The following is a 24,313-nucleotide window of genomic DNA, read 5'->3' on the forward strand; positions in this document are numbered from 1 at the left end:
AGTAGTCGTCATATTCCAAATCACTTGCCCACGGGTCTAAAATAAGAGATATAAGCTACCTTATGTTTGAGTTTATGTACACCTATATTGTTATTCCTTGAGTTATTTACACCTTGAATTCTTACACATGTATGTGAGAGAAAAGATACATAAATTGTTATATTTAATTCTGTGTATGTGTATGTATGTGTGTGAAAGAGAGAGTGGAATACACCAGTCAAATGATCTACTACCTTTTTGAAATGTCACAAATAAACAACATACAAATGAATAATATCAAAGTATAAATCTGTTTAATTCAATAAAATATCAAGTACCATTAAAACATGTGTACATTTTCATCATATTAAGAGATTACTTAATTCATTGGCAATACTGTTACAAAGAGTTGCATCATACCTCTGCAGTGGGCTACAACACTTCCCTTGACAACCACTGCTCCAGATAAAGAAAGGTATTTTTAAATAACAGAATATGTATCAATATTCTATATAAAATACAAAGCCCTTACAGAAATACTGCATACACAAAATGAATAAAGATAGAATGAAGGTGACAAGTCAAGAATCATGAATGGTTGCACATTCCATGCACCTTCTGTGCTTAATCACGACGTGTCTTGTAAACTGTTGGGGGCTTTTTCCACATATAGATTCTGTACACAAATGTAACATATTGGAATCACCTTTTCAGAATTATGGCACAGCGATACATGGGTTTTTAAGTCAGTGCCTGATAAAGTACCGGTTTCCAGCGGTGTGTGGGCACTCCGGTGTGGCTAACACTAACCAGTGGCAGAAAGCAAGTTACGCAGGGTGGCAAGTTCTCTTGACAGCTGCTCCACGCGTTTTTGTAAACGATCATTCTCTGCAGCCAGTTCCAGCACTTTGTGTTGCGTCTCCGTATTGCGCATTTTGGCTTTATCCCTGCTCTTTCTAACAGCAAGGTTGTTCCTCTCCCGCCTCTGCTTATATTCCTCACTGTTCTTTTCCAGTCGCTTCTTCCCCTTGACACCAGACGACATTTTCCCGCCCCGCGAAGGCGACGTGCATTTACCTGACAGTGCAGGTGTACCGGGTGGACTGGAGGAAGACGAGGATGCAGTGGAAATGTTACCAAGGCTGCCACTTGGAGTCGACTGGTAATGAAGATACCTCATGTCGTAGCCAGTTGAACCGTTGTCCATTCTTGGGTCCTCTTGAGACTCGTCTCTTTCACCGGATTTAAAGTGGTTCCCAAGAAACTCCGGGCTGAACACGGTGTCCACACGGGTCTCCTGCAGTTCAGGATAGCCCAGGTCGTATGGCTCTCTATTGTCGTGCACACTTGTCTCCCGCTCGTTGAGAGATATGTAGTTTCTGTAGTTTTGTTGTAATGATGAACGTCTCTTTATCCTGCTTTCCTCGGCAAGGAAATCTGCGAATATGTCTACCCCTCTCTGATGAGTTTCGTTTTGTGTTGCCAGTTGTTGACAGTGCGCAGCAGGAGGATCCAAGTAGACACTGAAATCTATCGCTTTCTCGTTCTCGGCAATGCCAAGCTCCGTCATCGAGCCGTCAATGGGCTGCTTGCAAGTGCTGTTATCGCTAATGGGCCTGATAATGTAGTTTGTACTCTGGAAAGCAAAGCAATCCCTTTCGTAGAAACCGGCCACTTCCATGGATCTTAACACCCGCTGGATTGCGGGAACATCGAAACCAGGGGCAGACGCCCGGGAAATTGGCTACGCGAGTAGGCCTAATTCCTAATTCTGAAAAAACTAACGTATATTGTCACACGACTGAATGTCACTGTGACAATATTGAGTTATTGAAGAAAACAAGAAATTTGAAGAATTAGCTATTACTCAGCAGAAAGTTGTTGTCAATGTCACCAGAATGACGAGTTAAGTTGATGTCTATTGCAGCAGTGAGAGTCTAGGAAAGTTTTATATAGACTGAAAGAATGGGCGGAGCTGGTGTGATATGTTCCCCTCCTCTAACTAACCTCTTCCGTCTTGATTTCATGCTCTGAATTGAAATTAGGATCCCCCCCTTACCCCCCAATTTTCGCCTAAAATGACATATCCAAATCTAACTGCCTGTAGCTCAGGACCCAAATCTAACTGCCTGTAGCTCAGGACCCAAATCTAACTGCCTGTAGCTCAGGACCCAAATCCACCTGCCTGTAGCTCAGGACCTGAAGCAAGGATATGCATATTCTTGATACCATTTGAAAGGAAACACTTTGTAGTTTGTGAAAATGTGAAATTAATGTAGGAGAATATAACCCATTAGATATGGTAAAAGCTAATACAAAAAAAAAAACATGCTTTTTTGGTGTTTTCTTTGTACCAATTTATTTTTTACCTTTATTTTACTAGGCAAGTCAGTTAAGAACAAATTCTTATTTTCAATGACGGCCTAGGAACAGTGGGTTGACTGCCTGTTCAGGGGCAGAACAACAGATTTGTACCTTGTCAGCTTGGGGATTTGACGCTCCAACCACTAGGCTACCTGCCGCCCCCGCCAGATGACAGTTTTAGACTGATCGAATGAGCCAATGCACATTTGTTCAACATGTTGTATCAAGACTACCCAAATATGCCTAATTAGTTTATTAATACATTTGAAGTTCATAATTGTGCACTCTCATCAAACAATAGCATGGTATTCTTTCACTGTAATAGCTACTGTAAATTAGATTAACAAGAATGTAAACTTGGGGGGGGGGGGGGCTTAGAAAGGGAGAATTTCACAACTAACCATACTACTAGTATTATAGGCAACACTGGTTGAATCAATGAATCAATGTGGACTACATGTTGAATTGATGTCTGTGCCCAGTGGGAGCCTACAGAGCTGGGTTCAAATCCATGTGTATTTGAGTCTATTTAACAAATACATGTGTATTTGAGTGTTTGTATTAAATACTTATGTGCTGTGTATTTTAGTGTTTGTTAAATAATGTGACCAAATCAACTAGTTCTATTTGTATTTTCAAATAATTTTCTATAAATAGCCTACTATTAGAAACTATTTTCAAATACTTGTTTCCATATACATTATCTTAAATACCGCTAGGACCAAACAGACCCGGGTGTAAATGCATGGAGTATTTAAATATGTGTATTTTAAAATACACTTGTCTGTAGTAATAGCCTAACTATAATATCCTACTAATAAATTATATTCTATTCTAAAGACACTCACAGATTAAGGTTTTGCCACTGTAGATTTGAAACCATTTGTAGAGTTACTTGAAATATCAAATCACACATTTTAGGGCAGAGTGTAAATCCATTACCTACCATATTGTAACCTACAGAGTCAACACTTTCCATTGAGAAGACTGGGAAAAGGAACAATTGGTGACTTGTGGTTCAATGATTTTGGAAAATTACATTTAGTCTACACTGCCATCTGGCGGTATTGTAAGATACAATTCACTCGACTGTAAACTTCAGGAGATCTCTGACTAGGCCTTCTATTAGGCTATTAAAAGTTTATGTTGATTGTGACTTGCATTACTTTCTTTGGGGCTATCACCCCAATAGTTTCCAGCAAAATGATCTATTGTGATAATTGTTTGATTTATGATCTCAAATAGGCCTAACACAGGTCAGTGAGAATTAAGTTAAATTACGAAATTGTAAAAAGTGTAGTATACAACCATAAAGTGTTTTGGCCTAAACATAATTTCAACATCGTTGACATGCCATGACTGTCTTTAAATTAAAGGCCCATCTCTCTTCTAATTTAGCATTAGGTTTGCCTACCACGTAAAACTTGGAAAAGCTGTCTGACGTGTAAAGGGGCAATCTGCAGTTGTTACATCTACTTTTGGACTTGTAAATTAATATTTACCCATTATTTATTGAAGAATTTAACTTATAAATGCCTGATGAGTTTAGGTCAACTCTCGTACCCCATCATAACCCAAACTGTAAGCTTGTTTTACTCCAATGTTTAAAAACAAAGTAACTGTAAACAAAACCTATTCAGCCTTAAATCATGGTTAAAACTATACTTTTGGTATCATGGATGGTCAGTCCAAGAATCCATAGCTCGATCTATGAATTTGAGAACGATTACATTTCTCCTGCCCCCTCCCTCAGCTTTTTACTGAAACAAGGGCGGGTATTGTATTTGTTATTGTTGCAACTGCTGATGGCCGCTTTAACAGCCAAACTCACATGCTCTGATTGGCCACTCAAGGGTGGGGTCAGGCAATGCGTTCGTTCTCCTCACTACCTAATTGGTTATTCGCCTGATTACGGAACGAAATACGAGTCCATAATTGGCTGCTTTAGATAGCAGGCTCAATGTGATAGGGTTAGAAAGGCAACGCAGTTTTAAGGCAAAAAATCCCGCATTATTTTCACCCCGGGATAGCCTGATTCTTACCAGAGCGGACCGAGATAGATATCAGATTCATGAGCACCGAAGCGTACACCTTTGCCAGGCGCAAGCGGCTTGTAAAACGAGCGCGCTCGATCATTCATAAAGGCGTGGATCTTGTTATGTAGTTCCTCCCTATATCTGTTGGTTTCCTGGCTGTGGAAAGGGGTTGAACCAGAAGTGGAACATGGCGAGAATGGTAAACGAAAACGGGTGTGGACAAGAGTTACAGAGCACAGAGCTAAATGGAGCCGGTCGAGGTACAGCGCGGTGGGGTCCCCAACACGCAGGGGCTCTGGAACTTGCGAATTTGTATTCGCCAGGTGAGGAAACAGCTCTCTCTTTTGTCAACGCCACTCAGGAATGTCGTAGCCTACTAACGTTACATTTATACAATACTTACGCATATCGATCAGCCAATTAAGCTTCAGGATTTTACTAATTAGGATCACGGGAAAGAAGTTAGGCATTTTAATATCAGTATTTTCAGTTCAGGTACAATTCCGGAATACAGAAATGATATTACAACTGTAACTATACTATAAAAGCCATACACAGAAAGCTCCACACGCACACTGGGAGGGGCTTGCTTGACCTTTCAAAACAATTTGCCCTAATTGCTAAGTGCGTGTTGTCAGGAACGGACCAAAGCTCCGTCATAATAAATTAATGGTGCAAACTTCAGTTTAACTACACAAAGTATTTAATAAAAGATTAATGAAAGCTAGCCTAATGTATGAGGACAGATCACTGTACCAATTGTGCATTTCCTTCTTTGAGTCAGTTGAACTCTAAACACAACCTATTTGTATGTTACCTTTTTGTACTTGATGCTTTTGAAAGTTTTTTTTCTTTTCTGCTTGACTCTCATTGAAAGACACTGAATGCATAGGTGCTGCTGTGTCCAGAATACTCCTCTGTCAGCCCTAATAGCACTACAACTGGTCAGGCTCCTCATTAGCTCTGGTCCATGGTGTTTATGTGCAGTTGATCCTCCGCTGTTGAGGCTGAGCTGCATGTAAACGCCCTGGAACAGAGCTCTTTACTGGCACAGCATTGCTCTGGTGTAAGGATACTAACTTACTTTGCAGGGTATTGCCTGGGGTGTTGAGCTATAAGACTGCTTGGCTTTGAACTGTTTTTGAGCTGTAAGAATCGGCTCAGTGTTTCTGTCCCAGCTGCTTCGCAATGAAATGAGTAGCTACAACAGCAAAGCATGTAGCGTAAGAAAGCCTTCTAAGGTTATCGGTTAAGTGACTGCACATCCATTAACTTGTTGTACCCTGTACCTGCGAGTTATGTCATGAAAGAAAGATGCTCACTAACTGTTGAAGACAATTGGGTCGAAACGTTGCACAAAAAACTGCAGGAGCATTCAAGTGTATATAGCTTTTCCTTCATTCAGAGGTTATATCATTGGCCATAATATTGTCTAACTATGTTGAAGATCCACCCCTATGCCTTTTCTATGGTTTTACAGTTCTTTAATCATGGTATGTTAATTTGTCTGTCTCCACAGGAAAAAGATGTCAGGAATGGATAAGTGTTGTCCTCTGCTTCTCTCTCATGGCCTTCAACTTTTGTCACCTCCTTGTTAACTTCCACCTGGGTCATATGTGGTACATCCTTTTGGGCATTGGTAAGCACAGCTGAGGCACCGGTCATTAGAATAGGCTTACATCCCATGTTATGTTTCTCATTGATTTACACGATTGTTTGCTTACATGTCCCCTCCATCTCTTCCCTCTCTCTCTCTCAGTGGCAGGAATACTGACTGCAGACTTTGCCTCTGGTCTAGTCCACTGGGGGGCAGACACCTGGGGATCTGTGGAGCTACCCGTCGTTGGAAAAGTAGGAGATGCATTTGCTAACGTGACTGGATTTGACAAGATATTGTCCCCAAAAATGTGTGTTGTCGAATTGTTGTCTTGACTTTTCTTGCCCCAGGCCTTTATCCGACCATTCAGGGAGCATCACATTGACCCTACAGCCATCACCCGCCATGACTTCATTGAGACAAATGGTGACAACTGCATGCTGACCCTGGTCCCATTAGCACACATGGCTTTCAATTTCCTCACCCTCTCGCCTGGTGAGCTACTGTCAAACATGGCACAATTATCATTCAACTGAGCCAATGCTCTGGCATCTGAATACTTTAGGACTCTAGAAAAGGAAGTTGTCTTATTTCGCTTTCCCGCTCTCTCTGTTTCTCTCTCTCGATCCACATATAGCGGAGCACTATCACAACTACCCCTGGCACTGCTATGTGATGGCACTGGCCATTTTCGTTACCCTAACCAACCAGATTCACAAGTGGTCGCACACATACTTCGGGCTGCCAGGCTGGGTGGTCTTTCTACAGAACTGCCACATCATCCTGCCCCGCAAGCACCATCGCATCCATCACGTTTCCCCCCACGAGACATACTTCTGCATCACCACAGGTCAGTGCTTGTGGGTATGGGCTTTGTGTGTATCAGAATATGTCTGTCAGGATACGAGTAAGGGGAAGATATCATTAAACTAAATCGGCAGCCAACTATCTTTTCCCCTTTGGCTGCATTTATACAGCTCAATTCTGATTTTTTTTTTCTTCCCCCCCCCACTAATTGGGTCTTTTGACAAATCACTTTTGACATCAAAGCTGATCTGATTGGTAAAAATACCAATTAGTGGAACAAATATCAGAATTGGGCTGCCTGTCTATGCAACTGGGAAATGAAATGGCATACCCGGAATCCAATATTTAACAATAATGCCTTGCAATCTGGAGGACAGCCTACACATTGCCCCAGTCATCCAAATGTGTTATCCTCGCCCTTGGCGATATCATGGATAGTAATGGTTTGAGGACATTCAAAGATCTGAGAAGAAGCATTTATATTACCAGGTAACTCTTTTTTTTTTTTTTTTTTTTTTTTTGAGTTTATTTATTCTTGCTCACAGATAAAACCTAAAATCTTCATACAATTGGGGGAATGTAAGTGGAGACTCAGGATGGAGGGGGTAGATTAACATGTTGAAACATTGTTTCCGGCGGGGCGCATGGTTGGGGAATGGCTGGGGGGGTGCTTTGTTTCTTTTCCTTGGATACAAAATATTACTAAACTATTGATACTGTTCTTTGTATGCATTCCTGTTTTTTGAGTGGCAGCCAACAGTTACAAGAAAATGTTAACTCATTAATTCAGATATATTCAGTTTTGATGTTATACCTGTATCTGTAACCCTCTCTGGAAAAAAAACAAAATAGTTGGTCAAAAAGAAATTGTGCTGTCTGTCTAAACGCAGCCATAATAGTCTTATCTCCCTAGGCTGGCTGAACTATCCCCTGGAGAAGCTGGGGTTCTGGTCTAGGCTTGAGGATCTGATCCAGAGTGTGACTGGGGAGAAGCCCAGGTCTGACGATCTGAAATGGGCCCACAAAACCACGTAACCATGCAGACTGGCTGCATCGCTACCTCAGGAGTATTCAGTCTCTTTCTTGCCTAAGTCCAGCTGTAATCAATAGGAGACGCCAACATAAGGATCTGGTTTCAGAGATGCCATATAGCTTTAAACCTTGCACATTTTGTCTGGTTCTAACCGTGAAGCGTTTTGTCAAGGGCCCAGGGGTGTTTTCTTAACCCACTGTGGAAATCTGAGTGGGAAGTGCTTTTTGAAATAACATTTTGAAAGCACTAATACATTGCAATACTTTCTCAACTCCTCATCTAGCTCTTTATTTCTGATCGTGTATGTCTAACTTGACTCAACCTTTCTTGAGGTGTAACTCTAAAGCCATTGTCCCCAAAGGGACAGTCAAATATTTTTCATCCACTTTACAGACTGAAAATGCTAAAAAAAAAAAAAAAACTTTAAATGAAAACTCAAAATATCCCAACCAGAAATACTTGAAGGAAACAGTTTGCTTTTTTTCAGCATTTCGTGATTGTTATTCGTCACTGTTTTAAAAAATAAATAAAAAATCTGGTCATCTCTCACTGGGTAGCATGGACACAGTATTTTGTGTCAAGGACTGCCTATTACCTTAATTTCCTATTCATAGTTGATGCTGGTTAACAATAATTTGCCTCCCTAAGATATTTTTGCTTAACCTTATAGTGCAGTGCTGGCTTACATTTAGTCTTCATCCAATCGACGTAACTGCTATGTTCGTCCAGACTTCTCAAACAGCCTTAACAATCACAGATGCAGTCATCTCCTGCCTTTCATTTCACTTCTCTATTACAGAACCTATCATGTAATGCTTCAGTTCTTTTCAACCAGTGGTTTTCTGTCTTGAATTTGCAAGTATCCATACAGTCTTTCTCAAGTAATTTGCCAATCTTTTTTTTTTTACACACCACACACCATTTTTAAATCCCAGAAGCATGGAAGTGGTGAAACACATTACCCTTCAGCGATATTGCCAATATATCTGCCGTCTAACAATGCCAAGCAGGCTGCAGTGATGGCCTAATATTTTGAGTGCAGTAGAAGAGTAATCAAAAGTAATGAATCATCATATTTAGCAAAATACCTGAAACGAAAGTGCTTTGTGTGTATGCTCTAGTAATCATGTTTGTAAATTAACTGTGCAGCAGATACCTATGCAGTCTGACTGGTGGTGAACCTGAACCTTGTGTCTTAACTATCTTAACCTAAAACAAATTGTCTGGTTGGCTAGAAATGCTATTTATGTTCTTAAATTCCCTTAACATAGACATTCTTTCATTATAAAAGGCACACTATTACCTCTCTGCGTGTGATATTTATTGTCTTTGTCACAGACCAAACTGTTGACGTACAAAATGAACGACTAAGGTAATTGCGTTGGAGTTCTTTCATAATGAATTCAACTCTGGGGCTTTTATTTCCAGTACCAAAAACCAGTGACCGTGTGGTGGTGTGCGTGTTATTCTCCCATATATGAATGATTTCCCAATTTAATATTTGAAAATCGTTCAGCTTGGGAAGAATAAAGGCTGTACACAAGAACACTGGTCTCAAATTCTCTATTCAAAGGTGTGTGTCACACTGACTTACATACTGTATACATGCATGCAGGTTGGCTTATGCAGGCAATATGTAGGATCACCAGCCTTCCTCACTGTTCTCATGTAACTAATTAATCGCTTGATAGTGGAATGAAATCAACCTGCTGTATGTGAGCACTTGAGTTTTGGAAGTTTTGCTATTGTTCAGTAATGTTTTTTTTGGGGAGGGGGGCTGTATTGGAACAACCCAAATTGTCAATTAATTTTAAGTGCTAGGCTTACTGTAATGTGGCATTTGCATTCATAGTTATGAAGTTTTTTAAAGTGTCATAAAAATAGCTCCTGTTTTATTCAGAAGTCAAAATTACTTTACTGAAAGTTAACAAAGGTCCTTATTCTTCTGACTCAGTTCATATATTTCTCAATTGTAGGTCAGCAGAAAAATCCCTGCAGAGTTTGTTTTATTATAAGTAGGATATTGTAAAACCTGGGAAAGTGATGACATTTTGTTTCACTACCACTGGTTCTATTGGGAGTGAATAATTTCAGTCAAACCCAACCAGGTTGATGTATGAATATCTTGTTATCATCCTTCAAATTAGTATATTGTTGGCCAGGAACATTCATAGATCAATCATGAAGTAACATTCTCAAATGTGTTGTTTTGGTGCATTTAATGGATATGGTCTTATGGGTCCTATTAAAAATAAATGGCTGCCATTATCCCCGTGGAACCAGAAGTAGTGACGCAAACTATGGATAAATTCCATTGCTTATTACTGTTCTGCTTTGTCTAGGCTAGGTAATATTAAAGCAGGTGTGAGTTTACATATTAACTACAACGTCATTTATACTTTCTTTCTTTTACTAAGGATACTAGTAAGTATTTTATAGAAGTAGGGAGAGGATAATAGTAAATAAGCAGCTCAATCAATAATTATGACTACGGCTTCACTAGTTTAAATAATTCAGTTGAGGGGAAGAAGTTTGAATGGATAAACTGAAATGGCTTTTCATATTGTTGAAATTGTAACCTCTTATCAGTTGTCTTTCAGATCATGTTGCTATTGGCCAATGCCAAACTTCACTTGATTGATGGATAATTAAAAAATGTGTCAGTTTATAATGTAGTATATGCAATATTATCTGTCATCCTTTTGCCATTGCAGATTTGAAGTTACAGGGTATGATATGATGCATTAAGCCATGTGTTTAGTACAAACTATTGCCTAGATGTAAATGTGTGATTAAGTTATTTTAATGACCTAATTGCTTTAATACAATACTTTTTCAATTAATGGATTTAGGTAAGGCGCTTAAGTGTAACATTTGGTTTGTCTAAATGATACAAGAATAGAGATGTTGCCTAATGCACTTATTTTTCAAAAGAAAGATCAGTCATGTTATATAAATGGTTACTGTTGATTGTTCGGGTGTGTTTCTGACATGAGATTTGTAGTGCTCCTTGGACCTCAAAGGATGGCCTTAGCTTACCGGTACAATATTGTTGGCCTACTGATGACTTGCAACCACACTATACTATTCAATTGATTCTGCTCTTAAAAAAACCTTAAGGATCTACCCCCTTTTTTCTCTCTCCAATTTTCACCTAAAATGACATTCCCAATCTAACTGCCTGTTGCTCAGGACCTGAAGCAAGGATATGCATCTTCTTGATACCATTTGAAAGGAAACACATTGACGTTTGTGGAAATGTGAAATGAATGTAGGAGAATAACACATTAGATCTGGTAAAAGATGATACAAAGAAAAATATTTTTTTTTGTACCATCTTTGAAATGCAAGAGAAAGGCCATAATGTATTATTCCAGCCCAGGTGCAATTTAGATTTGTCACTAGATGGCTGCAGTGTATATTCAAAGTTTTAGACTGATCCAATGAACCAGTGCACATCTGTTCAAAATGTTGTATCTAGACTTCCCAAATGTGCCTAATTGGTTTATTAATACATTTTCAGGTTCATAATTGGGCACTCTCCTCGAACAATAGCATGGTATTCTTTCACTGTAATAGCTACTGTAAATTGGACAGTGCAGTTTGATGAACAAGAATTTAAGCTTTCTGCCAATAATAGATATGTCTATGTCCTGGGAAATGTTTTTATTACTTACAACCTCATGCGAATCGCATAAGCCAACATTAGGGTAACCATCCCGCGGGGTATCCACCGATCCTGTAGAGGTTTTAAATTATCCAAAATTCATGTAATCTTTTCTGATATGAATCCTGTGGACGTTAATAAAGTATGGTTGTAATGGAATTTTAGATATCAAACCATGCCTTAATGCCTTTTTGTTGTCTTCCATGTGGAAGACTTACTGTGTGTGTGTTCTATTTATAAAGAAACTAAACACCAATATATTACATGGTTGTGTTCATTATTCCTATTATATCTAACAAAGACCTTCCATTAGCATAATTGCTATAGCACAGATTATTCATTATATTGACCAGATACTTAATTGGCCGCCACAGTGAACATTTTTGAAGGCATTTATTTAAGGCAGTAAAATCAGGTGGGAACATTCTAGCCGATGAGAGGGCAGATACGAGTGTGACAACAGGCACAATTCCAGTAGTTTTTTTTCTTCTCAAATTGCCGGGATGTCACGTGTCATTCTTATATTGGTACATTTAACAACCGAAGCGTTACAAATTCCTATTAGATCAAATACGCCATTATATTTCTTTGTTAACCAAATTCTACTCTCATTAACCATGTTTCCAGCCTCAGTTTTTATGCAAGTAAAGCCATATGGTATAACAAAAAAAAAGCAGGACATCTGTGATGGAAACAGGAAGTTTTGGTACAATTTTATCAAACATTTGTTTGACATTGTGGGATATTTTTATAATCGCTAAAATCAATTATGCGAAAAATGGCGGAAACGGCTTTATACGCAAATATTGGTATAATAACCATATCAAAGTAAACTTGAGGTCGTGATGGCTTGGTTTGTAGTCCTCCCACTACTACTCGGGAAACTATGCAGTTTATTAGGCTACAGATTAAGTTATGAAAGTGCACGGTAGGAGCTTGATGCTCCTTTCCAATAAAATGTTGAGGGTCTTATTCTGGTGACATGATCGATGCTTCGCTGCCGTTTGACAAATAAAAATATTCTAGCTCTTATGCATAATAATATCATGTGTTGTTGACTAAACAACCAGCAGAGCCTACCTGTGAGCTATTTATTTTTATTTCACCTTTATTTAACCAGGTAGGCCAGTTGAACAAGTTCTCATTTACAACTGCGACCTGGCCAAGATGGAGTAAAGCAGTGCGACACAGACAACACAAGAGTTACACATTAAATTAACAAACGTACAGTCAATAACACAATAGAAAAATATATATACAGTGAAACGTTGGCTAGAGCACATGTGCCAAGACCAGAGTAGGCACGTTTGCTTTGTAACGTAACATTTTTTTGTGACAAAACATTGAACATTCGATTTTTATTCAGTACATGAAAACTGTGCAATACGTCATCACGCACTGCTTTTTATCCTCCCAAAAAATTGTTTGGTGGAAAAACGTACCACTGTTGGGAAAATGCACATTTTCTTTATGCATAATTATAGAATATTTGCATGAAAACTTGTCAATTGGATGGAAACCTAGCTATTGACCTCCATAGAGTACCACAGTATGAGTTATAATACCTATAAAACCTAGCAGTCCTAACAGGAAGTGGTTCCAATCATTTTTCCCAGAGAGGATTTTTAGAAACACTTAAAATAAGGGCTGTGTTTTGTGTAGGCTTACAATTGCGTGATGTTTTGATAACCGTGTGAATCTCTATGACAAAGTCACATCAATATATTCACCTGTATTTACCCCCCAAAACATTTTTAAACGCCAATTAGCTGCTAATGTGGTTATCATAAAGAACTACAAATGCCATGATGATCTGGACGAGACTGCCGAATCCGGGCAAAGGTAAGGCTCTGTTAGCTAAATGTAGTAATTAATACGTTTTGGGGAAAAAATTGTAAATTGACACGATACCTGTTAACAAATGCGTCAGCAAGATATGACATGCAGGGATTTGTAGTCTTGCATGATGTCTACTTTGCTGCTAAATAGCATTTTCAAAACGGCAAGTAAATAGAGATTAATATATTGATAAAAGTCACCTTGTCCAAAAGAGATTTACCTGGTTATCAAAACGTCACACCAGGATAAGCCTACAAGAAACACAGCCCTTATTTGAAGTATTTCTAAAATTCCATGTGGGAAGAAACTATGGTAAAAAAACGATTGGAACCATTTCCTTGTTTGACCTCTAGGTTTTATAGTATTATGATACCTCCACAGAAACTCCTTGCTTGGTGAGCGAAAAAATGCGAAAAAACGCTACCTGCTGGAAAATACAGTTATCGCTCTCACTTCCTCTTCCTCTCTGCTATTAGCTTTTATTTATTTTTTAATTTTGTTTTAAATATGCCATTGGAAAATGAACTACCATTGTCTGTAAATATATATATATTTTTTAAACGCCTCTTTCGTTGCGTTATTATTGGGGGGTGGGTAAATCTCGAGCAAGCGCGTTCCCATCTCTCCGCTCCCCTTTAACCAACCATGGTTACGTGTGCGCTCCCGCTACTAAGCGACAAGATGGCGGTCGCCGCCGGATCAGGTAAATTATTCAGATAAATAAACGACTACCACATTACCTATTCCATGTAACAGTCAATAAACGTTTGTTTATGAAGTGTACAAGCGTTCCATGTTGCAATATATCTTAAATAAATGCTCAAGTACGGCTTCTTTTTTTCAAAACATTGCTATACATAGCTAATAGTTAGCGAAATTAGCAAGCTAGCACCTGGTATCTGCCAGCTGACAAGGGCTTTTTTGTCTTGTAATTTCCATTGCCATAGTGAATTGAAGCTAACAGGACATGTCAAATTCCTTTGGAACCTATCCATGCATAGTTACCCATACATTTAACGCTAAATCTAACTCATTAACATGGCAAAATAACTCGCCAACCTGTGTCGACTGATCAATTGCCGCGTCATTCACCAGGCGTTGTTTTTAGCCTGTAACTAGCTAACGTTTGCGAACCACTCTAGCTCGTGTCACAAACTAGCTAGCTGCTCACATTAACTTCCACATCCAGAACGTCATTAGTAAGAAAGCTACAAGCTAGCTCATTATTCGCTCGTCGCAGGAGTAGGTCGAACTGGCTGAGTTGTCTTGAGGTAGTTGGCTAACTATATATGCACTGTTTCAGCACACGTTAGCCTGAACGACACGATTTGTCAGTGATTTCGTGGGTTAACACCAGCTAACTTGTCAGCCACATTGACTTGTAGTAGTTAGCTATCTTAAGTTATGTTGGAAATATGGCTATATTGCATTGTATGTAGAAAATAGGCTTTCTAGTTAACTATGATGACATCAATCCGCTAGCAAACGTTAGCTCACTCATCAGAATTTAGGCCAGACCCGTTTTGGCCTATGAACTAAAATGGCTAGCAAACGTTAGTAAGAATTGTCTACCCACACATTTCTTCGGATTGCTTTACAGACCAGTGAAGTTACAAATTGAATTAGCTAGCTCTATATATACGCCTAGTTGATAATCAATTAAGAACCCAAAATAGTCAGGGGTTTTATTGTACTAACTTTGGTTGGGTAGTGATAGTGGGGTAATTGATGCAGTGGTCTCTATAAACGTTACACGTATCTGATTAGCGTAATTATACACTAACTATCCGTTTTTATTACCAAAAACAATATAAGCATAAATGCTGTAATTTGTCAAATGGAAATTAAATGCCACACTACCAGATAGCTATGACTAGGAATTTAGCAGAACATTTCTAGAACCTCCGTGTCAGTGGCTCTACCCACTAAATCTGCCCGGACTTATTGCTCACCTCTGCACCCAATAATATAACAATGTCTAAACTTCAGCAAGGAGCCACGAGTAACCCGTTAATCAATCCCATTGATGTACTGTTTCCCCTGTGGTATACTCTGGTGATGGGAGACAGGCTTTTTGAAGTCTTTGTGGCGTTCACCAAATTGTGTTAAAAATGTTAATTCCTCTGAGCTTTTAACACAATGCGCATTAGTGACAGCTGCTGGTCAGTAATGAAAATCAGCATTAGATGTTTTATATATATATGTTTTCCACTATTCATCAAATCTTCATGTGCAGCGGTGAGTTGTGAGTCTTCATAGCCTACACTGAGTTACCATTGCAGGTTCGCACCTTTATCATGCTTCCAATTTTTAGCTGTGAATCCCCCCTTCTTTGCTGTCAAATGTAATTTTGGTCATTATTTAGGATGCTTAACTTGTTGACGCTACCCATCCCGGTAGCGGGATAACTGTCATCAGCAACCGCTGATTAGCATAGCGCCACAGGCAAATAATATTACTAAAAAATATTCATATTCATGAAATCACAAGTGCAATATAGGAAAACACAGCTTAGCCTTTTGTTAATCCACCTGTCATCTCAGATATTGAAATTATGCTTTACAGCGAAAGCAATCCAAGTGTCTAAGTTTATTGATAGCATAGCAATAGTTCACTAAGATATTAAGTAGCTAGGTCACGAAAATCAGAAAAGCAATCAAAAAAATCCACACCTATCCACTTACGCAATGTGATCCTTCACGCTCATTTTCAAAATAAAAGCCTGAAACTATGTCTAAAGACTGACACCTTAGGGAAGCCATATAAAAAGGAATCTGATTGCCTATCCTCCATTTAAAAGGGATATCGTACTCACAGACAATATTTTTTATAGTTTTGTAAACTTTAGAGTGTTTTCTATCATCTGACAATTATATGCATATTCTAGTTTCTGGGGCTGAGAAATAGGCAGTTTCAAATGGGTACCTTGTTTAGTCATAAATGAAAATACTGCCCCCCTACACGCAAAAGGTTAAGACTGAAATTATTTCCCCATGGAACTTTTTGCAGAGTGGCACCAGAATTCAATGAAAACAAGTCTTTTTGTAGTTAATAAAGCCAATGTGAAACGTGATAACTATAGTATCTTTAATTAGCATTGAAAAGGATAATCCATTCTTCTAATTCAACATCTCTCCCTTAATTCTGAATCACTAAGGGTGTGTCGATCTCGTCATACTCATTCTTAAACGTGTCCGTTTCTTCATACTTGATACTTGTAATCAGATTTACTCGTGTTTGGAAAACCCGGAAGTGCGCTTTAAATGCCGGTAGAGCCCATACCTTAAGTGTGCATTACTGTGCTATCACTCAGAGCACATCGTTATCTTCCTTCATTCACACACCGGCCAAACCTGGACGACGCAGGGCCAATTGTGTGCCCCCATATGGAACTCCCAATCATGGCCGGTTGTGATACAGCCTGGATTCGTGTCTGTAGTGACGGCTCTAGCACTGAGATGCAGTGCCTTAGAACGCTGTGCCACTCGGGAGCCCAATGTAGTGCCAGCGGCATTCAAACGTTGTAGTCAGTTGGAACTTGAGGTGACGAAGAATGTTTTAGGCCTTCCAAAGTTACTCCTAGAATTGAACAATTATAATGCTTATCTGTATATAAAATATTCAGATAGAAAATTAAAGAATTAGCCTCCTTCTGTACGCCTTTATAAGAAATGCATGTCGGTGTCATAGCATGCCACCGGCATATCGCTCTCTATGTGGCTAGGCCTAAGCGTCTCTAACTTTTTTAGATATATTTTATTTTAAAGTCCTACAGTAAATGCCTAAGCCTATACTTGCGATGCCCTGATGCATTTAGTGCTCAAATCTCTGACAGCTGAACCACGAGGTGGACCATTTAAGGAAAGTAAAAAATAAATTGGCTACAAAATGTTTAAACACAGTGTTTTTGTAATTTGTTAAAGGACACTTTCTTGTCTGCTTCGAAGTATCAGTCCTTGTACATAGCATCGCGCATGGTGGCGACACATTAGAGGCTCAGAGAGAATGCCACCGAATCGCCTGTTCACAACCTCTAGTAGAGTACCTTTGCAAGTTTTAACCCCGCGGTTGGTGTCCCCAGTTATGTTGAGCGGGCGTTTCAATGCCATGACAGAGGGTATCACGTCTTCTGCAGACGCAGTTGATGAGATTATTTCTTGAATCAGTTGTTTAAATCGAGCTAGGAGTGTGTTTGTTTCAAACATGTTCTCAAATGCCATTGATATTGCAGCACATTCTTGAGCATGAAATTTAGCTTTCCTCAGTACGAAATCCTCGATGACCCACTGTGCTGTCAGGGTAACTGACAAATGTATTGAATATACAAAACATTAAGAACACCATAGACTGACCAGGTGAATCCAGGTGTAAGCTATAATCTTTTATTGATGAAGGGGAGGAGACCGGTTAAAGAAGGATTTAAAAAAATATATATATATATTAAGCCTTGAGATAATTGAGACAAGGATTGTGGTATGTGTGCCATTGACGGTGAATGGCAAGTCAAAATGTTTCAGAGCTTTTGAACGGGTATGGTAGTAGGTGCCAGGCTCACCGATTTGTGTCAAGAATTGCAACGCTGCTGGGTTTCCCATTTGTACAAGAATGGTCCACCACCCAAAAGACATCCAGCCAAGTTGACACAACTGTATGAAGCATTGGCGTCAACATGGGCCAACATACCTGTTTAATGCTTTCGACAGTTTGTAGAGTCCATGCCCCAAAGAATTGAGGCGGTTCTGAGAAAAAAGGGGCGGGGTGCAACTATTAGGAAGGTGTACCCAATGTTTGGTCTTCAGAGTTTTTTTTTTTTTTTACCATCACGGGATGTGTACTGTTTTGTCTTGTATTTCAATCATGTCTGGTTTCTGTGCTTGTCTCACACGAACAGGCGTTAAGGTTCCTCGTAACTTCCGGCTGCTTGAAGAGCTGGAAGAAGGTCAGAAAGGTGTGGGGGATGGGACAGTGAGCTGGGGATTGGAAGATGATGAGGACATGACCTTAACAAGATGGAGAGGGATGATCATTGGCCCTCCTAGGGTGAGTAGGCTACTCTGATCCACAGACATCCACCAAGTTTGGTTCCCTGGCCTTGATCAGAAACGACCCCTAGTGCTGACCACACTATGCACTTGTGGCAACCTGAGAGGTTATGACAGATGTAAGCAATATGGAAAAAATTCCACCTAGAATATCAAAGAGCAAGGTGGAGTTATAACCATAATGCTAAATCTATCCAAACCTCTTGTTCTTCACAAGCTTCTAGGGAGTAGGGACTAGAGTTTGTTCCTGGATGAGGCCACTGTTTCCTATGTAGATGTTCTGTATAACCTGCTGTCAGGAACCTTTGTCTGGCCTGCCATTCTCACTGATGTCTTTTGTATGTCATTTTTCAGACAATCTATGAAAATAGGATGTACAGTCTGAAGGTTGAATGTGGTCCCAGATATCCAGAGGCACCACCGTTTGTCAGATTTGTGACTAAGATCAACTTGAATGGTGTGCACAACTCCAATGGCGTGGTAAGTAAACCTGTTTGGGTGGTCTTTTTTGCTGTTTCATAAAATGCTGTAAATCCTGCAAAATATTTCAATTTGGGAAGGAGGATATTGGAAAATATCTCCTTTCTGTTGTAGATATTTTTTGATGTATGTTTAAAGATTTGGTTATGTTAATTGAAGTGAATGACTGATTTTAAATTGCCCCTGGCTGCTATAATAAGATGGAGTTTAGTGCAGGGCTAACATGCAGTTGGGTGACTGGTACACAACACACACAGGTACACATGGGTTTTGTTGTAGATACGTGGTAGTAGAGTAGTGGCCTGAGGGCACACACTTAATGTGTTGTGAAATGTAATGTTTTTAATTATATCTGCCTCACTTTTCCTAGGGTCCAGCATAATTAACTGCTGCCTTGGCAGCTGCTAATGGGGATCCATAATAAATACAAATGCCCACTAAGTTTAGGTCACATTACAGACAGGAAATGTCACATGCAATATGAGTCCGTTGCCATTTCAGACGGCAGTACTTTGCTTGAACATACTAAATATAGTTATACATGATCATATATAATGTAGCTTCTGCAGGATAGGCTATTCCAGAGGTTGCATTAAAGTAGACTTACAGAGCCTTTGGGAAAGTATTCAGACCCCTTGACTTTTTCCACATTTTAAGTTACAGCTTTACTCTAATGTATTAAATCGTTTTTTCCCATTATCAACCTAGAAACAGTAACTCATAATGACAGAGCAAAAACAGGTTTTTAGAAATGTTTGCTAATTTATAAACTCAGCAAAAAAAAAAACGTCCTCTCACTGTCAACTGCATTTATTTTCAGCAGACTTAACATGTGTAAGTATTTGTACGAACATGAGATTCAACAACTGAGATGTAAACTGAACAAGTTCCACATACATGTGACTAACAGAAATGGAAAATGTGTCCCTAAACAAAGGGTGGTCAAAATCAAAAGTAAGTCAGTATCTGGTGTGGCCACCAGCTGCATTAAGTACTGCAATGCATTAGAGGTCTACCAATTATGATTTTTCAATGCCAATACCGATTATTGGAGGACCAAAAAAAAGCAGATACCGATTTAATCTGCCAATTTAAAAAAAAATATAAATATACATTTATATATTAATGACAACTACAACAAAACTGAATGAACACTTTGATTTTAACTTAATAAAATCTATTTAGTCTCAAATAAATAATGAAACATGTTCAATTTGGTTTAAATAATGCAAAAACACAGTGTTGGAGAAGAAAGTAAAAGTGCAATATGTGCCATGTAAAAAAGCTAACGTTTAAGTTCCTTGCTCAGAACATGAGAACATATGAAAGCTGGTGGTTCCTTTTAACGTGAGTCTTCAATATTCTCCAGTTAAGAAGTTTTAGATTTGTAGTTATTATAGGAATTATGACGCGTCAACTATTTCTCTCTATACCATTTGTATTTCATATACCTTTGACTATTGGTTGTTCTTATAGGCGCATTAGTATTGCCAGCCTAATCTCGGGAGTTGATAGGCTTGAAGTCATAAACAGTTCTGTTCTTCAATTGCGAAGAGCTGCTGGCAAATGCAGGAAAATGCTGTTTGAATGAATGCTTACGAGCCTGTTGCTGCCTACCACCGCTCAGTCAGACTACTCTATCAAATCATAGACTTAATTATAATATAATAAACACACAGAAATACGAGCCTTAGGTCATTAATATGGTCAAATCCAGAAACTATCATTTTGAAAACAAGATGTTTATTCTTTCAGTGAAATACGGAACCGTTCTGTATTTTATTGAACGGGTGGCATCCATAAGTCTAAATATTACTACTGTTACATTGCACAACCTTCAATGTTATGTCATAATTATGTAAAATTCTGGCAAATTAATTTAGTCTTTGTTAGGAAGAAATGGTCTTGAGCCAGGCGGCCCAAACTGCTGCATATAACCTGACTCTGCTTGCATAAAACGTAAGAGAAGTGACACAATTTCCCTAGTTAATACTGCTTGCTAGCATGAATTCCTTAACTAAATATGCAGGTTTAAAATATATATACTTGTGTATTGGTACATTGGTGCAACGTCAGTGCTTTTTTCAAATGTGTTTGTTAAATCACCCGTTTGTCGAAGTAGGCTGTGATTCAATGATAATTTAACAGGCACCGCATTGATTATTTGGAACGCAGGACAAGCTTGTTAAACTAGTAATATCATCAACCATGTGTAGTTAACTAGTGATTAGGTTAAGATTGTTTTTTTATTTTTATAAGATAAGTTTAATGCTTGCTAGAAACATACCTTGGCTCCTTGCTGCACTCGCGTAACAGGTGGTCAGCCTGCCACACAGTAATCACAAACATAATCGGCATCAAAATGCCTATTACCAATTATGAAAACTTGAAATCGGCCCAAATTAATCGACCATGCCGATTTAATCGGTTGGCCACTACAGTGCATCTCCTCCTCATGGACTGCACCAGAATTGCCAGTTCTTGCTGTGAGATGTTACCCTGCTCTTCCACCAAGGCACCTGCAAGTTCCCGGACATTTCTTGGGGGAATGGCCCTAGCCATCACCCTCCGGTCCAACAGGTCCCAGACATGCTCAATGGGATTGAGATCCGGGCTCTTCGCTGGCCATGGCAGAACACTGACATTCCTGTCTTGCAGGAAATCACGCGCAGAATGGCTAGTGGCGTTGTCATGCTTGAATTATGTCAGGGTGAGCCTGCAGGAAGGGTACCATATGAGCGAGGAGGATGTCTTCCCTGTAACGCACAACGTTGAGATTGCCTGCAATGACCACAAGCTCAGTCCGATGATGCTGTGACTCCGATGATGCTGTGACACACTGCCCCAGACCATGACGGATCCTCCACCTCCAAATCGATCCAGAGTACAGGTCTCGGTGAAACGCTAATTCCTTCGACGATAAACGCAAATACCACCATCGTACCTGGTGAGACACGACCGTGTCAGTGAAGAGCACTTTTTGCCAGTCCTGTCTGGTCCAGCGTCAGTGGGTTTGTGCCCATAGGCAACATTGTTGCTGGTGATGTCTGGTGAGGACCTGCCTTACAACAGGCCCTCAGTCTAGCCGCTCTTAGCCTATTGCGGACAGTCTGAACACTCATGGAGGGATTGTGCGTTCTTGGAGTAACACGGGCAGTTGTTGCCATCCTGTACCTGTTCCGCAGGTGTGATGTTGTAATACGTGGTCTACCACTGCGAGGACGAGCAGCTGTCTGTCCTGTCTCCCTGTAGCGCTCTCTTAGGCGTAGCACAGTACGGACATTGCAATTTATTTCCCTGGCCACATCTGCAGTCCTCATGCTTCCTTGCAGTATGCCTAAGGCACGTTCCCACAGATGAGCAGGGACCCTGGGCATCTTTCTTTTGGTGTAGGACGCTGCAGGCCGTTCTAAGTTTTAATAACTGTGACCTTAATTGCCTACCGTCTGTAAGCTGTTAATGACCGTTCTATAGGTGCATGTTCATTAATTGTTTATGGTTCATTGAACAAGCATGGGAAATAGTGTTTAAACCCTTTACAATGAATATCTGTGAAGTTATTTGGATTTTTACGAATTATCTTTGAAAGACAGGGTCCTTCCTGATAAAGGGCAGTTTCTTTTTTCACTGAGTTTATATATTAACAAAAACTATGACGTTTACTTATTTTTCAGACTCTTTACTTTGTTGAAGCACCTTTGAAAGCATTGTGTATGACGCTACAAGCTTGGCACATCTATATTTGGTGAGTTTCTCCAATTCTTCAACGCAGATGCTCTCAAGCTCTGTCAGGTTGGATGGGTAGTGTCGCTGCACAGCTATTCGATCAAGTTCAGGCTCTGACTGGGCCAAGTACGAGCTCTGGCTTCCGGACATTTAGAGACTTGTCTCGAAGCCACTCCTGCATTGTCTTGGCTGTGTGCTTCGGGTCGTTGTCCTGTTGGAAGGTGAACTTTAACCCGCTCCAGAGCAGACTGGGGCTTTCATCAAAGATCTCTCTGTACTTAATGTACTTCATATTTCCCTCAATCCTGACTTGTCTCCCAGTCCCTGCCGCTGAAAAACATCCCCACAGTATGATACATCCACCACTATGCTTCACCCTAGGGAAGGTTTTCATCCAGGCGTGATGCTTGGCATTCAGGCCAAAGAGTTGAATCTTGGTTTCATCAGAACAAAGAATCATGGTCTGAACTCCAAGCGGACGGTAATGTGCCTTTTACTGAGGAGTGGCTTCCATCTGGCCACTCTACCATAAAGGCCTGATTGATGGAGTGCTGCAGAGATGTCTGTTCTTCTCGAAGGTTCTCCCATCTCCACAGAGGAGCTCTGTCAGTGACCATCGGGTTCTTGGTCAACTTCCTGATCCAAGGCCCTTGTCCCCTGATTGGTGCTTCCAAACTTCCATTTAAGAATGATGGAGGCCACTGTTCTTGGGGACCTTCAATGCTGCAGCCTTTCCAAATAATGTCCAATCAATTGAATTTACCACAGGTAGACTCCAATCAAGTTGTAAGAATATCTCAAGGATGATCAATGGAAAGAATGCACTTAAGCTCAACCTCGAGTCTCATAGCAAAGGTTCTGTATATTTATGTAAATAAGGTAGTTCTCTTTTTTTATTTAGTATACATTGGCAAAAATGTCATGCTGGTTTCGCTTTAAAGTTATGGTGTATTGTGTGTAGATGAGGGAAAATAAACAATTTAATAAGGCTGTAACGTAACAAAATGTGGGAGTAGTCAAGGGGTCTGAATACTTTCCGAAAGGCACTATCTGCATTTTACACCCATTAAAAACAACTTTTTCTGACAGGTTATGTTAGTGTGATGGATGTGAGAGTGTGATTGAGGTGTGACAATGTTTCTCTCTCCTTGTTCCCTGTCCTGCAGGTTGACACACGAGCAGTGTCTGCGTTGGCCAAGTGGCAGAACTCATACAGCATCCGTGTGGTCCTGCAGGAGCTCAGACGACTCATGATGTGCAAGGAGAACATGAAGCTCCCCCAGCCACCAGAGGGCCAGATCTACACCAACTGAACCCATGTTACTACTCTCCTCCTTTTCCCCCTCTTGTTTTCAGTCATCCTTTCACCCCATCTACCACCTCCCTCCTTTTTTCATTCAGGTGCCTGCCAACACTCAAGCGTACATACATACATACACACACAGATATAGGGACTTACATGTATGCACGTGTACATAAACACATAGACATAGGAACATACATGTGTGCGAATGCATATGCTGACACACACAAACATGCAATCACTTCTGTATGCGCCATTCCTAGGCCCTGGCCCCTCCCCTCTTCCATCACTGGAGCTCTGGTTGGCCTAAAGAAGAGGAGGCAGGCGGAGTCATCGGTCCACACCAGACCTGATCATTCGAATACTGTACATCTTAATCTTTTTTATTATTATTTGTTATAAATGCAGATTGTACAATAACATAAATAATCTCGAGCGTA

The 24,313-nt window shown here is 39.9% G+C and overlaps 2 protein-coding genes across 5 annotated transcripts; one reads left to right on the forward strand and one right to left on the reverse strand.

The window, feature by feature from the left end:
- Nucleotides 1-271: 271 nt before the first annotated feature.
- On the reverse strand, nucleotides 272-1,917 carry LOC135528306 (CCAAT/enhancer-binding protein beta-like). The gene has a single exon (XM_064957294.1). It carries the CDS (start codon nucleotides 1,658-1,660, stop codon nucleotides 785-787), a length of 876 nt encoding a protein of 291 aa, XP_064813366.1. The 5' UTR covers nucleotides 1,661-1,917; the 3' UTR covers nucleotides 272-784.
- Nucleotides 1,918-4,329: 2,412 nt separating this feature from the next.
- On the forward strand, nucleotides 4,330-24,313 carry LOC135528307 (ubiquitin-conjugating enzyme E2 variant 1). Of its 4 annotated transcripts, XM_064957298.1 has the most exons (8): nucleotides 4,382-4,702; nucleotides 5,899-6,018; nucleotides 6,139-6,230; nucleotides 6,327-6,471; nucleotides 6,614-6,826; nucleotides 18,214-18,362; nucleotides 18,719-18,844; nucleotides 23,737-24,313. In XM_064957298.1, the coding sequence occupies exons 1-8, from the start codon at nucleotides 4,567-4,569 to the stop codon at nucleotides 23,881-23,883; spliced, it is 1,128 nt and encodes a 375-aa protein (XP_064813370.1). In that variant the 5' UTR covers nucleotides 4,382-4,566; the 3' UTR covers nucleotides 23,884-24,313. The 4 variants fall into 4 exon arrangements, with proteins under 4 accessions (XP_064813367.1, XP_064813370.1, XP_064813369.1 ...); XM_064957295.1 differs by lacking the exons at nucleotides 18,214-18,362; nucleotides 18,719-18,844; nucleotides 23,737-24,313 and adding an exon at nucleotides 7,697-11,746 and having other exon boundaries at nucleotides 4,330-4,702; XM_064957297.1 differs by lacking the exons at nucleotides 4,382-4,702; nucleotides 5,899-6,018; nucleotides 6,139-6,230; nucleotides 6,327-6,471; nucleotides 6,614-6,826 and adding an exon at nucleotides 13,232-13,325.

This window comes from Oncorhynchus masou, chromosome 33 (assembly GCF_036934945.1).
Source record: "Oncorhynchus masou masou isolate Uvic2021 chromosome 33, UVic_Omas_1.1, whole genome shotgun sequence".
In the NCBI taxonomy this organism is placed as follows: Eukaryota; Metazoa; Chordata; class Actinopteri; order Salmoniformes; family Salmonidae; genus Oncorhynchus; species Oncorhynchus masou.

What these genes read in the sequence shown, in the direction of transcription:
- LOC135528306 (XM_064957294.1), bottom strand. Translation starts at nt 1,660, where the DNA reads ATGGAAGTGGCCGGTTTCTACGAAAGGGATTGCTTTGCTTTCCAGAGT.
- LOC135528307 (XM_064957298.1), top strand. Translation starts at nt 4,567, where the DNA reads ATGGCGAGAATGGTAAACGAAAACGGGTGTGGACAAGAGTTACAGAGC. An exon ending in TGCGAATTTGTATTCGCCAG is followed by an intron (nt 4,703 to 5,898) that starts GTGAGGAAACAG and finishes CTGTCTCCACAG; the next exon opens with GAAAAAGATGTCAGGAATGG. An exon ending in GTACATCCTTTTGGGCATTG is followed by an intron (nt 6,019 to 6,138) that starts GTAAGCACAGCT and finishes TCTCTCTCTCAG; the next exon opens with TGGCAGGAATACTGACTGCA.